Source organism: Drosophila yakuba, chromosome 3L (genome assembly GCF_016746365.2).
Source record: "Drosophila yakuba strain Tai18E2 chromosome 3L, Prin_Dyak_Tai18E2_2.1, whole genome shotgun sequence".
NCBI classification, from domain to species: Eukaryota; Metazoa; Arthropoda; class Insecta; order Diptera; family Drosophilidae; genus Drosophila; species Drosophila yakuba.
This window is the reverse complement of record NC_052529.2, coordinates 19,513,888-19,527,928: the sequence shown is the minus strand read 5'-3', so window position 1 is coordinate 19,527,928 and position 14,041 is coordinate 19,513,888. Positions and strand designations below refer to the sequence as shown.

At 40.4% G+C, this 14,041-nt stretch overlaps 2 protein-coding genes across 2 annotated transcripts in view; both read right to left on the bottom strand.

Moving 5' to 3' along the window:
* The window catches only part of LOC6534701, a 56,873-nt gene that overhangs the window by 8,509 nt on the left and 34,323 nt on the right, over positions 1 to 14,041 (bottom strand). Inside the window, exons 3-4 of the mRNA XM_039373756.1 lie at positions 13,718 to 13,720; positions 5,358 to 5,550 (exon numbers count right to left, since the gene is read on the bottom strand). Coding sequence (XP_039229690.1) covers positions 5,358 to 5,550; positions 13,718 to 13,720 — 196 coding nt within the window. The remainder of the gene's footprint in view (positions 1 to 5,357; positions 5,551 to 13,717; positions 13,721 to 14,041) is intronic.
* On the bottom strand, positions 4,514 to 5,333 carry LOC26534900. Its single transcript, XM_015195301.3, has one exon. The coding sequence runs from the start codon at positions 5,251 to 5,253 to the stop codon at positions 4,555 to 4,557; it is 699 nt and encodes a 232-aa protein (XP_015050787.1). The 5' UTR covers positions 5,254 to 5,333; the 3' UTR covers positions 4,514 to 4,554.

Sequence of the window (14,041 nt, the reverse complement as noted above, 5' to 3'; positions counted from 1 at the left end):
GAGTCAGTAGTTAGTTTGGTTGTGTTTCAAAAAATTGAATTTAAAGGTCCATAAATTCGAGTAATAAAATTCAAAATTTTAAAATGACTTTCTTTACATTATTTTTAGATACATGAATAAGAAAAACAAAACCCAAACATATGTACTATGTTTTTGGTATATATATATATATACCTTATATGTATATGTATATAGCATATATTCATATATACCTAATAATATTATATATATTTTAGGGTAATAGTTTCATCTCAATTAAAGCCTGATTTCCTATATTGCTCCCATTTCAACTGCCATTCCTGGAATGCATTTTTACATAAGGAGTCAGGATCACCACCCCCAAGACCGCCCCATTGTTTTCATTCCCCCTCTTCATCAACATCTGGAGCAGTGCAGCAGGAACAACAGCGAAATGTCTGGCGGCCAAACGAAGGCAATCACGATTTTGTGTCTGAAACGTTTTTTGCGCGTTTTCAATTTCCCATTTTGGTTTTCCTTCTCGTATCGCTTGGGGGTGGTGGGTGGTTGGTTCGCGGGGGGAAAGGCCACGCAGTTGCTGGCAAAAGGAAACAGATACGCCTGTCCGCAGATCGTACTAAACAAAAAACAAAAATAAAATAAAAACACAAATAAAATGAAAATAAAATGGAAATAAAAATAAAAAGGAGAGCTATGGCTTTAACTTTTTGGCCGGCGCTTGTTGCGTTCGTTGAGGCGACGCTAATTGTTTCCGTCTGTTAATAAAAATATTTCAGATCAGTAACAAATTGAAAACAAGGCAATGGGGATAACGAGGGGGAGCTGCTGTTTATGCAACGCCTCACGAAATGCAAATTGACATTTACGTGGTTGCAACACTAGCAACCAGCAAAATGCCAGACAGTCGGACATTGGGCCACCAGCTTTTTATAGCCTGGTAAATAAGGAGCAACACGATTTGCCCACAAAAAAGCAATACTACATAAATAACCAAATTCAAGCCCAGTCCGAGGAAAGAGAAAAATAGTTTGGCGACACTTTTTAACGTCCCTGTTCATTCACCGCTGTGTGTTAAAGGTCAATGAGTTTGGGCTTCGGTTTGGGTTTGGGTTTGGGTTTGGGTTTGGGTTAGTGGACCTGAACCTGGGAGCCTGCCAAGTCTTTCGTGTTGTGCAACCTCCAATTGGAAGTTGCAGATGATGGGATAAAGTCAGGCCCTAGAATCGTGTCGCATTTGGCTAAATTGCCAGCCATTTTTGGTGCGTCGCAGCAGTGGAAAACAATGGCGGAACTGTACGATTTTCCGCAGAACACTTTCCCGCTAAATGAGGGAAAAGTCCGTCAAGCGTAGCCAAGAGCTAAAATCAAATGGGCTGACCTCATTAACCGAAGGGTTTTACGTAGAAGGGGTAATCAGCGGTGTAGACAGAAGAATAGGGGAGAAGACCAGCCTCGGAAGAAAGAGAACAATAAAATTACAATAATCGCTTGGGTAAAGCTCTTCAGAATGGTGATGAGGGCGGTGTTCAAGCGACCATGATGATGATGAACTTGCGAAGACAACTCCCCAATGACAATGACTCCTATACTTTTTTTTGGCAAACTTGGTTACGCTTTAGAGAATTTCTCCCCCTACATAAAAAGGTTAACAAACCTTTCAAGAAATTGGCCAGAGCTTAACGGTGAAATTACACACCGTCAAATCTGCACAGTCAAAAGAAATATATGGCACTAATGTTTGCTTACATCATCGATCAATATTAATTCGAAATTGATTGCATGACGAACACAGCAGCTTATCATTAGAATTGATAGCAATAAAAGAAGTAGATTTTTGCAAGCCCGAAATCAAGTTGGAATTATTGGTAAAAAATTTACGAAATATACCCACAAGCCCAAACAACAATATTAAATAAGAATATATTTGAGGTGCTAAATAAAATGTGAATTTAAGTTGGTAATTTTTTCAACGATCGCCACATTTTCGTTTCATTTTTCCACTGTACTATCAGAGATCTCGTGGTATCCCATCTGCATGTGATTGCCACTAGCAACATTTGACAGACACTCGATTTTCGCATTTGCTCGACCGTTCGGCTGCTGTTGACTTGGCTGATTTCTACCGACTTGCGATTTGTTAATGGCTCGAATATTAAGTTACAATTATCTGACGGACGGGCGATCGATGATTGTGGCTTCTCTCCAGATCCAGTGTCATGGCCACATTTCACTTTCAGCGGAGATTCAGCGACGAGAAATCGTGATGAAATTGATTTGCGGCTCTTTATTTTTTATTCGCCATCATAGTTACCGACAGCTCTCGCTCTAGCTGTCTCTCTCTCTTCAATGATATCTCCCATTTATATATTTTCTCGGCATCTGGGAAACTGCATAATTTTTCCGCTTTCCAGCTATTTTGCATTTGCCATTTGTCTACTTTGCCTTTCTGGCGCTTCCACCGATATTCCGCTGTCAAATTGCCAAAGCGGCAAGCGACGGCATTTTCAACTGATTTTCCTCTGATTTCCCCCCAGTTTTCCCACCCACCACCAGTAAGAAAGAAAAAAGTCGAGTCTCCAGTTGGCTCTTTAACACGAAACTGAATTTAATTTGCTTTTCTTCGTTTCTTTTGCATTTATTTGGCATGTTTGTAGTCTAATTGAGCGAGAAATTGCCGTTGATTGATTGTTTTGCATGCAATGTGTTATTTGTTATATTTGTTATTGTTACTGTAACTGTTACTGTTACTGCCATTTCAATGGTTGTTTTTATTTCCCACTTCGCAATGCTTAAGTGCGATTTAATCAACGTTCTGTAATTGTTGGCCAACAATTTGCTAAATCTTTTCCTCTTTTAGATAAATGTATGCTACTTCTTTCAGACCAAAGAAAACTAAAAAACTTAAACGCAGAGAAGTCTTTAAAATGTTTAAAGTCGACTGGTGTCAAGACTTTACAGTTTGTTAAGCATCGACAAGCTGTAAAATGTTTAAATTATTTTTTAGTGGCAGCCAAACAAGCAGCATTAATTTATCACTGCGCTTTAGTATAATGCATACGAGTATTGACAATTCCCAGATGCAAGACTGTAATATTATTTTAATTTAAAGCGACAACATTTTGAAACTAAATTGTTGAACAGCGCCATAAAAGTGGTGGACAATGTTTGCCACAACATGTACAATAAATCACCATTGGAGTGTGTTTAAATGCATGAGACTCAAATTTATGTCATTATTAATTTTAGTAACTATAGCTATCTTTCTGAATTACGAAGTGCTCTATTTGACCTTGTAATTAAAATTTACGTGTACAAAAATAAAAAATCTGCAATTCTAAGAACTTAAAACCTCTTGCCATGAAAAATGTGTTAAGCTTAATATATCGCATATATCGTAAAAAATAAACAGTTTAGGTAAACCCTTTGAAATACTTTAGAAGCGTACTTTTCCTGTGCCCCTTGAGGATTTTGTGAGTGTATCCAGCGTGGTAATTGTTAGGTCTCCTTGTTGGCCAATGGAATTGTCATGTTTATGGTAATTAACAGTTAATGGGTTCTACGCCATTGCAGTTGTTAATTAGCAAACATGGAGCGGATTCTGCAGGCCACTCCATATGTTGCACACTGTCTGCATTTTTGTGTGTGTGTTTTTGAGTGCAGCTCTTTGTTTGTGCAGCGATGTTTCCTCAATTGAATTTCACAAAGATAAACCGACAGTATAACCCCCAACCAAGAAAATATATTGCTGTGAGTTGTGGCCACAAATCGCAGCTTATTAATTCCCCAAGCAAAGTTCGCCAAAGGCCTTAGAGTTTCCACAACTTCGACGATCTCCGGCTGGCCGGTCATTTATCAAATCATAGACTTGGTTGGCAATGGACTTTTCGGCTTTGAACCTCGTCGCGATGGAAGTGTGAAAACCTGGAGGTGAGAAGGTGGAAAATGGGAAATGGGCAACGGCAGCATCGCATTAACTGCACAGGTGTCCACTTAATTGATAGCTAACGAGGCACAGAGGAGCAGACCAGTGACCATAAGCCGGGCCAGACACATAAATATTTGATGAAGTGCATGTCGCTTTGATTGCAGAGGAATAATGCGTCGATTGAAGGGGATATTCGCTCAAATATAAAATTTCATAAAAATATATCTAGTTAATACTCTACACTACGTCGTACTTTTTCCCTCTGTCTTATTCTCAACTTTCTACCTTTTATAGTTCTTGAGATCTCGACGTTCATACGGACGGACAGACGGACGGACAGACAGACGTTCATACGGACGGACAGACGGGCGGAAAGACGGACGGACAAACGGACGGATGGACAGACGGCCAGATCGACTCGGCTATTGACCCTGATCAAGAATTTATATACCTTACATTGTCTGAAACGCTCCTTCTGCCTGTTACATACTCCTCAACGAATCTAGTATACCCTACAACTCCAAGACTAATGGGTATAATTACGTGTAAGCGGGGAGCGTATATTTCCCACTATGTAGACTAATATATTAAAAACAAAGTGGTCAGGACTGGGTTTATTACAGGTCTGGCCTTTTGATTTATTTGCCTGATCAGAAAGGAGGTGGCAAGCGCAGGTGTTCCTTGTTGCAGAGAGGACAAAAGCCCAGACTTGATGGTTCCCCATCACATGTACAGGAATCTTTACTTTTGGCTTGAGGATTGCAATATTCGTTGAAAAGGGGTAAAAAGCGATTTTTAAGGGGTTCCTTGTGGGTTTGTTTATATCTTTCTGGGTTGCGAGTAAAGAGATCACCATCTGAATCTGAAATACAGCCACATAGGCTAGATCTCACTGGTTCCAGCAATCTCTGCCTTCCCCCACTAGTTCGTTCCTCCTCCATTAAAGACATGGGTGAGGGAAAACGCTGGCAACTCCCTCGCAGGTGATTTATTTGGAGTTTCTCCTCGAGATCATGCTGGGCCATTGCCAGGATGCGCCAGATGGACGCACCACCACCAGATGGACGTCCATAACGCTCGTTGTACTTTCTCTGCTCTTCGTACATGAGGTATCTTAACTGGTTGAGTTTTTCCCAGCGCTCAAAGTCAATTTTTCGCTGTTCAAACGCAGCTTCCTCCCTCTTTATGTTTTCAAACCTAAGGTTGAGCTCCTCATCAGACATCCCTTCCACCTCGTGGGGCATCATTTGTAAACGTCCTGCCCAGAAAAGAAGTCGCCGTTTGGCCAATTCGCGCTGGCGATCGTAACGCGAATCACGAGCATACTCCTCTTGCACAGAATCATCCATTGATCTACCCCCTACCTTTTTCCCCCCAAATCCACAAATTTTGGCTAACCAAGTTCCGAAACTAAGTGCTAAGTTTGCTACGATCTAAAAGGGGGGAGACTCACCCACTGAGCTGATTACATAAGTGGCTGGTGGCTTCAGGACACTTCGGGCAAAGGCTCCTCGCAGGACCTCCAGGGCACAGGGCTCAGCCGTAACCAGCAGCATTCCAGGCGCCACATGTCCTGCGTATTTCAGCGCTCTTGTGGCAGCAGTCAAAGGTCCATTCCACCAGCATTGCGCATTGGCAGCCAAAAAAAAAAATATTGTCTTAAAGCATTTATTTACTGTTGGTGCATTCAAATTGTACAACCTATGCAGGAAGCTCGAAAGAGGGCATTTTCCACCGACTGGTCTTTACATATATTTCCAGTGGGAGTCTGCATCTCATCAGCTAATTGACAAATTGCAGAGCACCGCGTGGCATAATTGGTGTGGTGCTGTCTAGCTTAAAGAGCTATCCATCTGTGGGCGTAGCGAGCGGTAACTGCCTGATGGCTGGCAACCGTCAATTAGCTAAAGCGGATCGCTGCCACGCCCCCGAAATGAAGGCGGGAGGGATGGTGAGGCGCCACAAAAAAGTAAGACCAAAAGCCGCTGTCTCATTGCTGGGAATATTTATTTTTTTGGAGCTACCAAAAGCGAATCGAATCGCAACGAAACGAAATCCTTAACACGTTCTGGCCCACAGTGTTTTGTATGGAAAAGGAAAGATATCTAAAGGAAAAGTGTGAGGTGTGCGGAAAAGTGGTGACTGGGGCAGCAAATAAATGTCCAATTTGTGCAGTGACAGAAACACTTGAGGCACGTTTTTGATGTAAACACGGACAAAAAGGGTCGAGAGTCACAGCAAAAAGCGACGGACAATGGAGGCGGATGAGGATTGGGACTGCTACGCGGACTGGGAAATAAAGGCCAAGAGATCGATGTAGCCGCTGGAGTTTCACGCTTTGTGGCTTTCTGTGTCGCTAATGAACATCATCCAGTTTGAGCGATTTGACCTTTTTCTCGGTGGGCCATAGAGGGCACCACGGGGTGGGCATCTCCCCAGGTATTGCCATTTCTTGTGGTCACTCCTCTTGGGCTTTAATGTCGCCTGGGTCTGGTATGCCGCTTATATAAGTTGCAAGGCGCCCCGCCTCCTGCCTCCGCCATCACTGTAACCATCTGCATCTCCACCTCCATCTCGATAGCTAAGATGCCCATCCATGCCCATTCCAACCTTTCGCCTGGGGCTGCTCAATTAATGCATGAGAAGGCGAAGAAATTAACTCGTCATTGCCTGCCCGTCAGGCTTTTGCTTTGGCTTCGGCTGTCACGCGCCGCCAGATGGCGCTCATCGTACACTCAGCGAAAATCTGGGATATCCCTTGGTATTTTTGGTAACACTCTTTGGGGTATTATAAGCCTGATTTGCCAAGGTTCACTTATACTATGATCTCATGCATGTTGGAATCCTCAAAGATCTGAACTATGCAAGAGCAATTTAGAAAAGTAGTGAGAACAAGTCCGAATGGAAATGCAGTTTTAGTAGCCTACAGCTTTGTTGAAATGTAAAGGAATTTTGAATAGATCTTTTAGGCATTCCCTACTTATCGTAGATCTTTCTCATGGTGCATTTCACCCCCCAACCATCAGCATAATTATAGTGCTGCATCATTGTAAGACACGAGACAAAATGCCAAAGACAGTCATCAACAGCCTACTTATAGAGGCTTTCCATCGATCAAAGGGATCTGGTTTGGAGCTGCGCTTTGAGTTGGGGTGTCTGAGTTTCTCATTTCTCGGAAGTAATGCAAAACTTTTAATAATCAAATCAAATGCTTACGCCGGCCTGTGTCGCGCGTATGAAAGTCATTTTCACCGCGGGCTGAATTTGAAGTTTCGCTTTTTGGTTGCTCTTGATGTCGTTTCATGTCTTTTATTATTATAAACCTCTTTTTTTTCCTCGCGTTTGTATGTTTGCTTCGGGTGGCGGCTTTCGTTTTGGGACTTTTACTTAATTTCATGTAATAGAAAACTAAACAACAAAACTCCCACAAAAGTAATGCCCAAAGACAAAACTATCACCGAGATACTGTAGTGGCAGAAGGCCTCATGTGGGGAGCTTGCTGCTGCTGTGCTGCAACAGTTGCTGGAGTTGTAGATCTCTCGTGTGTGCCGCATAAAAAGATAATAACAATATACAAACAAATGCGCAGTCAGGCAGCCCGAAAGCCGGAGATTGCCAACCGCTGCCTGATGCGGACTAGGGGCTTAATAGAGTTATGATGAAGTATAATAATCCTTGACCTTTCCACCAGCCAACATCAAGTTGCAGCTACAAGTCAAGACCGCAGCTCTTAGGCACACGTCAAAACGTTTTTGGGCTCTTTGTGTTTTCCCCCTCCACATTTGCCGTTTTTATTTGGGGAACCCTTCATTTGACTTTAAAAGGTGCCATTTAATTTCGCTTTTGGGAAGCGACTGGCTCCCAAAATGAAAACGTTTCGCTTTTCTCCAAATGCATGTTAAATAGCAACGTAAAATGGTGACATGGGATTTATTTCTTGATCATTGGGTGTATATTTCAGATGCGGATCAACTTTACTAAAACTATAAATTTTAACTATATATTTTAAAATATCATCCAGGTCGAGGTCACGCTTAATTATTGGTTTCTAACCTTTTTTGTTTTGACCGCACCAAAATTATAAACGTCCATATTTCCTGGGAATTTTTAGTTTTCAGTTTTAGGCGCAATTTAGTTATTTTTTATCTTAATGGTTCGATATCTATCATGGGAGAGGCCAAGTTTTATTATAACTATTATGGCAACCTTACAGATTTAAGAGGCCATTAAAGCAACGATTAAAGTCCAATAATTACATAATAGAAAAATTATTTTCGCTAATCTAAATGTTTTATGATTTAAAATGTTCTCCGTGGTGGAAGCTGAAGCTTGCTTTTTGTTATACTATTTGTCATAATTAGTAACTTCTTAATGGGCTACAAATATCACTATTCGTTGTTAAACATTTGGATTAAGAAAACTATGGGTTCCCAATTAATAGAAAATCTTATTATTTGAATAATTTTATATTTAACATTTTCCCCAAAAGCTAATGACTGGCGATAATAATAATTATTTTGTGGTAGCTAAAAGCATAACGAAGACTTAGTAAGTTAATTATTTTCAGTGCTCGCCAGGCAATTTATTTAATCTTCTATTCCCCGTTGATTACTTTTGGGATTACACTTATTTTCTGCACTCCCAGCTGCAAATGAAAGCGCTCGTTTCCAATTATTTGAGGATTTCTCACGTCCATAACTTGTACATGAGCGCCCCAGGACAGTTCCTTTGTTTGTGCCTTATCCCTGTCATCATTGTTTATTTGGCTCTGGTCAAGTGCCAGACAAAACCGAGGGTTGAGTCCATAAAACGGAGCGGCTGTCGGAAGCCGCAGCCAGCATAAATACAGGACGAACAGCGCTCCGTTCCAATCAATGCGGCTGGTCCTGATAAGGATACAAATTGCACGGCCATGTCCGAGTGACGCCCACTTCCTACTCTAGATTCCCAACCACCCCTTCCTCCTCCACCCTGCGGCGGAATAAGATGTGTTCGCCTGAATGACTGCGTTTTTCTCGGACTTGAACTCGATTTGCACTGCACTTAAAATTCCTATCGGATTTAGGGGGCGCTGCACCCCACAGGCAATGACTTTGGTCAGCTATCGAGGGTTGCCAGGATGCCAGGATGCCAGGATGCCAGGGTGCCAGGTTCAATGACCAGATATCTACTACTTTTGGCTAAACATGCGATTTGTTTTATTAGTTTTCCTCGAGCAAATACAAATACAGAAACAACACGAGCACAAATACCAACAGCTGTTGGCAAAAGTCCTGCCTGACTGCAAGCCTTTCTGCCTGCCAAGCAATAACAGATCCCATGGACTGTGGCCTGGATATCTAGCAAGGCATCGCATCTGCAACTATTTCAACTTTTTGGCAGCCCATTGCGGTCGCTATTTTTGTTGCAATTAATAATAAAAACTTTCAACTGGAAAAGCTAAAAAACTCTCTCGAACTCTTTACGAATATGCCCGCTTTGTGGGGAAAAAGTTTTGCAATTGCTAAAACTTCTAAAAAGTAAAATCTAAAAGGGAAATGAGTAAAATGATATGAAATGCTTTCGACCAAATGATACCTGATATGTGAATTGCGTTTTTTTAAACTTTGGGGTGCATATTAAAATTGATAAAATGTTGATTATGTTGACATTGTACGAATTTCCTAAAGTTGACTATGCTGACATTGTACGAATTTCCGAAGAGGAAACATTTGGCGCCCAATGTGGGGCACTAATAACATGAAGGCAAAGTTAACCTGTTGCTTAACAAGATCTCCTACCAGATCGGATACGGCATAAATAAAACTATTTTCAGATCTAGTTCTTGGATCTAAAACGATCTATTTACATAAATACGAATACGTCTTGGCACCACAAACAGTGGGTATATTTATGAGCTCTGCATTGACATATCATGTTATGCATGCACAAATATACATATATACACAAAAGCTATCAGCAGTGAAAATCAGCACCTCAATTTAAAACCAAAGCGTGAAAAGTGTATTAGAGGTTGACGTGGGGCGACGACGATGACGAAGGCGTCTGGGAGTACTGTGGGAACAATCCAGTGTGCTGCAGTCAGTTCAATTCTACCCCTTGGCCCCTGTAGAGCCTTCCAATATCTGGATTTTTCACTGCACCTGTAGTAGGTTCTGCAATGGTTTTTATGTGATTTGCCTTTATTGTTAGTGCATTTATTGTTATTGTTGCTGCCTTTTGTGTTTCGGCGTTGAAGCTTCGCTGGCACTTGCTGAAATGTCTGGCCAAAATGAATACCAGGGGGCATTCGAGGTCTATTTGGGGCCTTTGTACTTCGAATGCGGTGTCTGTCATTCACTTGCAGGTAGTTAAACACCATATATATGAGTGTGTATAGCATTTAGCACGCAACTTGCCTTAAATGCAGCATACCAGCCATTCTATACAAGGCTTGTCATTCAATCTATCAGGCAAATCATGCGATCAGGGGTATTCATCTAGAAGATTGCCCACCAAGTTTCGCGAAATGGCTGTCAAAGTTGCTAATGAGAATCCAACTGAATCTGACTGGGGGATGAGTGTACTGTGAAAATGATTCAAGTCTAGCTTTAATTGTTGGCTTACTACAACTTAAGCAAGGAAAGCGTTATTATGGGCAATTACTGCTCGGTAGCAGTACAATTTCAATTGTAATACATAAAGTAATTTAAATTTCTCGCGGAAACTTGCAATCTATACAGATTCTAGGTGAATCATTCTACTCCTAATTAGATCAGTAATTTGTTAGCAAATTTCTGATATAATTCGTTTTATTTCAATAGCTAGGATGGGTTTTTCCCTTAAAAAAATTAAGGTTTCAACGAAACCCACTTTTGTTGCCCTTTTTACTCCCCCTCACAAGTAAAGTTACAATAACTCGTGGCTTTCATATTGGTTTGCTCTTGTATTTCCCACTCCCGAACAAACATGATCTCGCAGACGCGGCGAGAAGCATGAAGATTGAACTACAAGTACGTGGCCCAATGTTTCGGCTTTTATTTAATGCTTTTTGGCTGGTGCTGCAATCTCGGTCCCCTGGCGTGACCGAAAGCAAATAAATAAATGAAGGAGAAACGAGAGCTTCAACTTGAACTGAACTGAAGTTGTTTGCCACTGGACACCAATGGCCCCGGGCGACCTTGTCGATGAAAATTATGCAACCGGAGGGGCAAGCGAATGGCAAGCAGATGGCGGCAGGTGGAGCGGCAAGCGATCTCTGTTCAATGTTTGTCAATCAAATTAGTCGCCGATGATTGCAGTCTAAATTAATGAAATGCAATCATAAGGCGCACGCCAACCAATTAAACCCACTGACGACAAAAGTAAATTTGCGCTTAAACGATTGCACCATCGATTCAATTTCATTAAGCCCAATCAAACCAATCGAAGTTGCGAGGGAAGGGGTTAATAACAATTCAAATCGCTTTTCTTTTTGCTTTTTCGTAAGAGCCGCGTGCCGATAAATCAATTTGCTTGGCTCTGTGATTTGTCTTCTTTTTTTTCCTGCGATTGCTTGGAATTGTGTTTGAACAGTATAGAAGTACGGAGCTCCAAACTGTCCAGTTGGAGTAAATTGATTTCGGAGCAGAAGTTTTACAGGGAAATTATTCTTTAAGTGTGAGCTGTACTTCATCGTCTGGAAAATCTGACATTTAATTTACTAAAGATGACAAGTAAATAATTGGTTTGTAAACTCAGTTGCTATTTAACAATTTCTTGAATAAGAAAACAGCTGGAAGGTATACTAAAAACAGTTGTTTTAAAGTATATCAGCGAAAGTAGTCGTTAATTTCAAAAGTAAATTTATAAGTTTAAGATTTCAAATTTAATTTGAATTACATAGTTGATTTTTTTAAATTTATTTGTAACATAAAAACTTTGTTCAAAGCTTACTTACTTTTTTATTTGTTCAATAGGTGATCTCATAAAATAATATAAGCCTCCTAAACAAAATGAAACTTATGCATATGTGATTAATGATTCCCGTTGTAACGCCCATAAGCCTATGAAGGATAACACATTGTATGTCACCTGAACGTGTCGCACTCAACCTTCCTTTTCCAAATCGCTTGTTTCATAACGATCACAGGTTTACCTTCATTCTAGACCGATCCAGAGCCAGTTCTGCTAACAGTTCATTTAGGTTTTTTATTTTAATTTCTTTATGATTTTATGGATCTGCCTTGCTATTCTCAGGTTGGCGGTTCTCAGGCTCGCAGAATGGCAGCGAGCAACTCCCGCGCTCTAAACATGACGCAATCAGTTCGCATCCGTTGAGCTATTTCAAAACTTGTTGCAGGCTTATTAATTTGGCTCGGAGCACCGAAAGCACAGCTAAAACAAGTTGATTTAGGTGAAGTAATTTGCGTGCAGGCAGACACTAAACACTGAAACCGAACACTAAACACGGCAACAGAAAGCAACAAAATTAAGCAAAAAACCAGAGAAACAACGAAATAGTTCAGAGATCAGCTCGGGGCACTCAGGAGATCAGAGTTTGAAGTCAAGTCTGGTCCTCGACTGTTTGTTGTTCGATACTTAAGTTTTTTGCATTTAGTTTTTGTATTTTTGCCAAGTTCCAAGTTTCAAGCCACGCCGCACGCCTGACAAATTTGCGCGAATAATAAAAACAGATTTTAAATGCCTGGAAATTGAGTCTGGCATTGCGGCCTTAAATCAGTTTCCTCTCCAGCTGAACTGACATTTAGAGTTTTGCTGGAAAAAAGGCAACGTGATCCCAAACTCAACGCTTAAATAGGAGAAACTTTATGGGCTTTGTCTATATTCAGCGCATTAATTATTATTATTGCTAAAACTGTATGTTTTTTCCAGCTTTAATTATGTTCATTGCTATGCTGCACATGGTCGTTAGGAAAGTAACAAATATATGACATGAACATGTATAATAACAACGAATTCCATTTGATTTATCGATCTTTTAATTGCGACAAAGCTATAAAACTTTAGGTAGTGTCAAAATGTTTGTTTTTGCTTGATAATAATTATTAGTGTCCACGGTAAACAAACTAAAATAGATAGTTTTTGGTTAATAAGTGTATTTATTAAGTGCAAAATCGTGTTTCGTCATATAAGTTAATATAACAACTTTTGTATGTTGAGGTTACGCAATCCCTTTGGTTTTTGCAATACCTCCCAATTTGTTTTGTTAAGATCGGATCACTTGATTATGAGTAATATTGTAGAAAATGTTCAAAACCAGAAGTCTCTTAGCTGATTTTTTACGTTCGGCGAGGCCTCAAGGTTTTCAATAAAGTTATAATGAGTACTCTGTTTTGGGCACAAAAAATATATATATATTTTTTATAGGCAGAAATAAAGTGTCTCAATCTTTGTTCTTTAACCTTATCATTGTATTGTAAGCGTTTCTCAGCGGAACAAAAAGTTTTTAAATTATGGCACGCCCTAAAACTTGTGCTACATCACCGGAAACTCTTGCCCATTCGATATGGTTGGTGGTTGTGCAGAAGACCCGCCTTAGGGAATGTATATATGTATATTTATATATGTACATATATATCTCCCTTCCTCAATTCGAAGCGCCGGCACCTCAATCTACATAATTCACACTTCATTGGGCTTGGAAATTTACGATAAAATACTCGGTAGCTGCATTATTGCTGCCCCGAATCGAACTCTTCGGGCTTCCCATTCATCACTTGGTATTTTCCCATTCAAGTTCTGAACATTTTTTCATCAATTCACGCATTTTTCTCCAGCTCTGCCCTAAATGCTTTTGCCCCCTAAATCTTTATATATGTGTACACATTCATAGTTCTATTCAGAGCACGCTCTGCATTGGCTCTTATCTTCGGGTAAACTTCACAGGCCGAACTGAGGCACGTAATATTAATTAGCCCAGCTCGAAACTCATTCGAAATACCCACAAATTAGTGCCAACGACTGTTATGTTGTGCCTTCTACTTACAGACAAAATAACTTAAAAAACTATATTAACTCAAGGGAATGTTTATGCGACACTTTTTAGTATGCAAAATGCAAAACCTAAAAGCAGCGCAAAAAACAGAAAATGAAAGAAAAATACAGCATAAAAGCACAAACGAGAACAACAGAAATTGAGCTTAACAAAAAACAAAG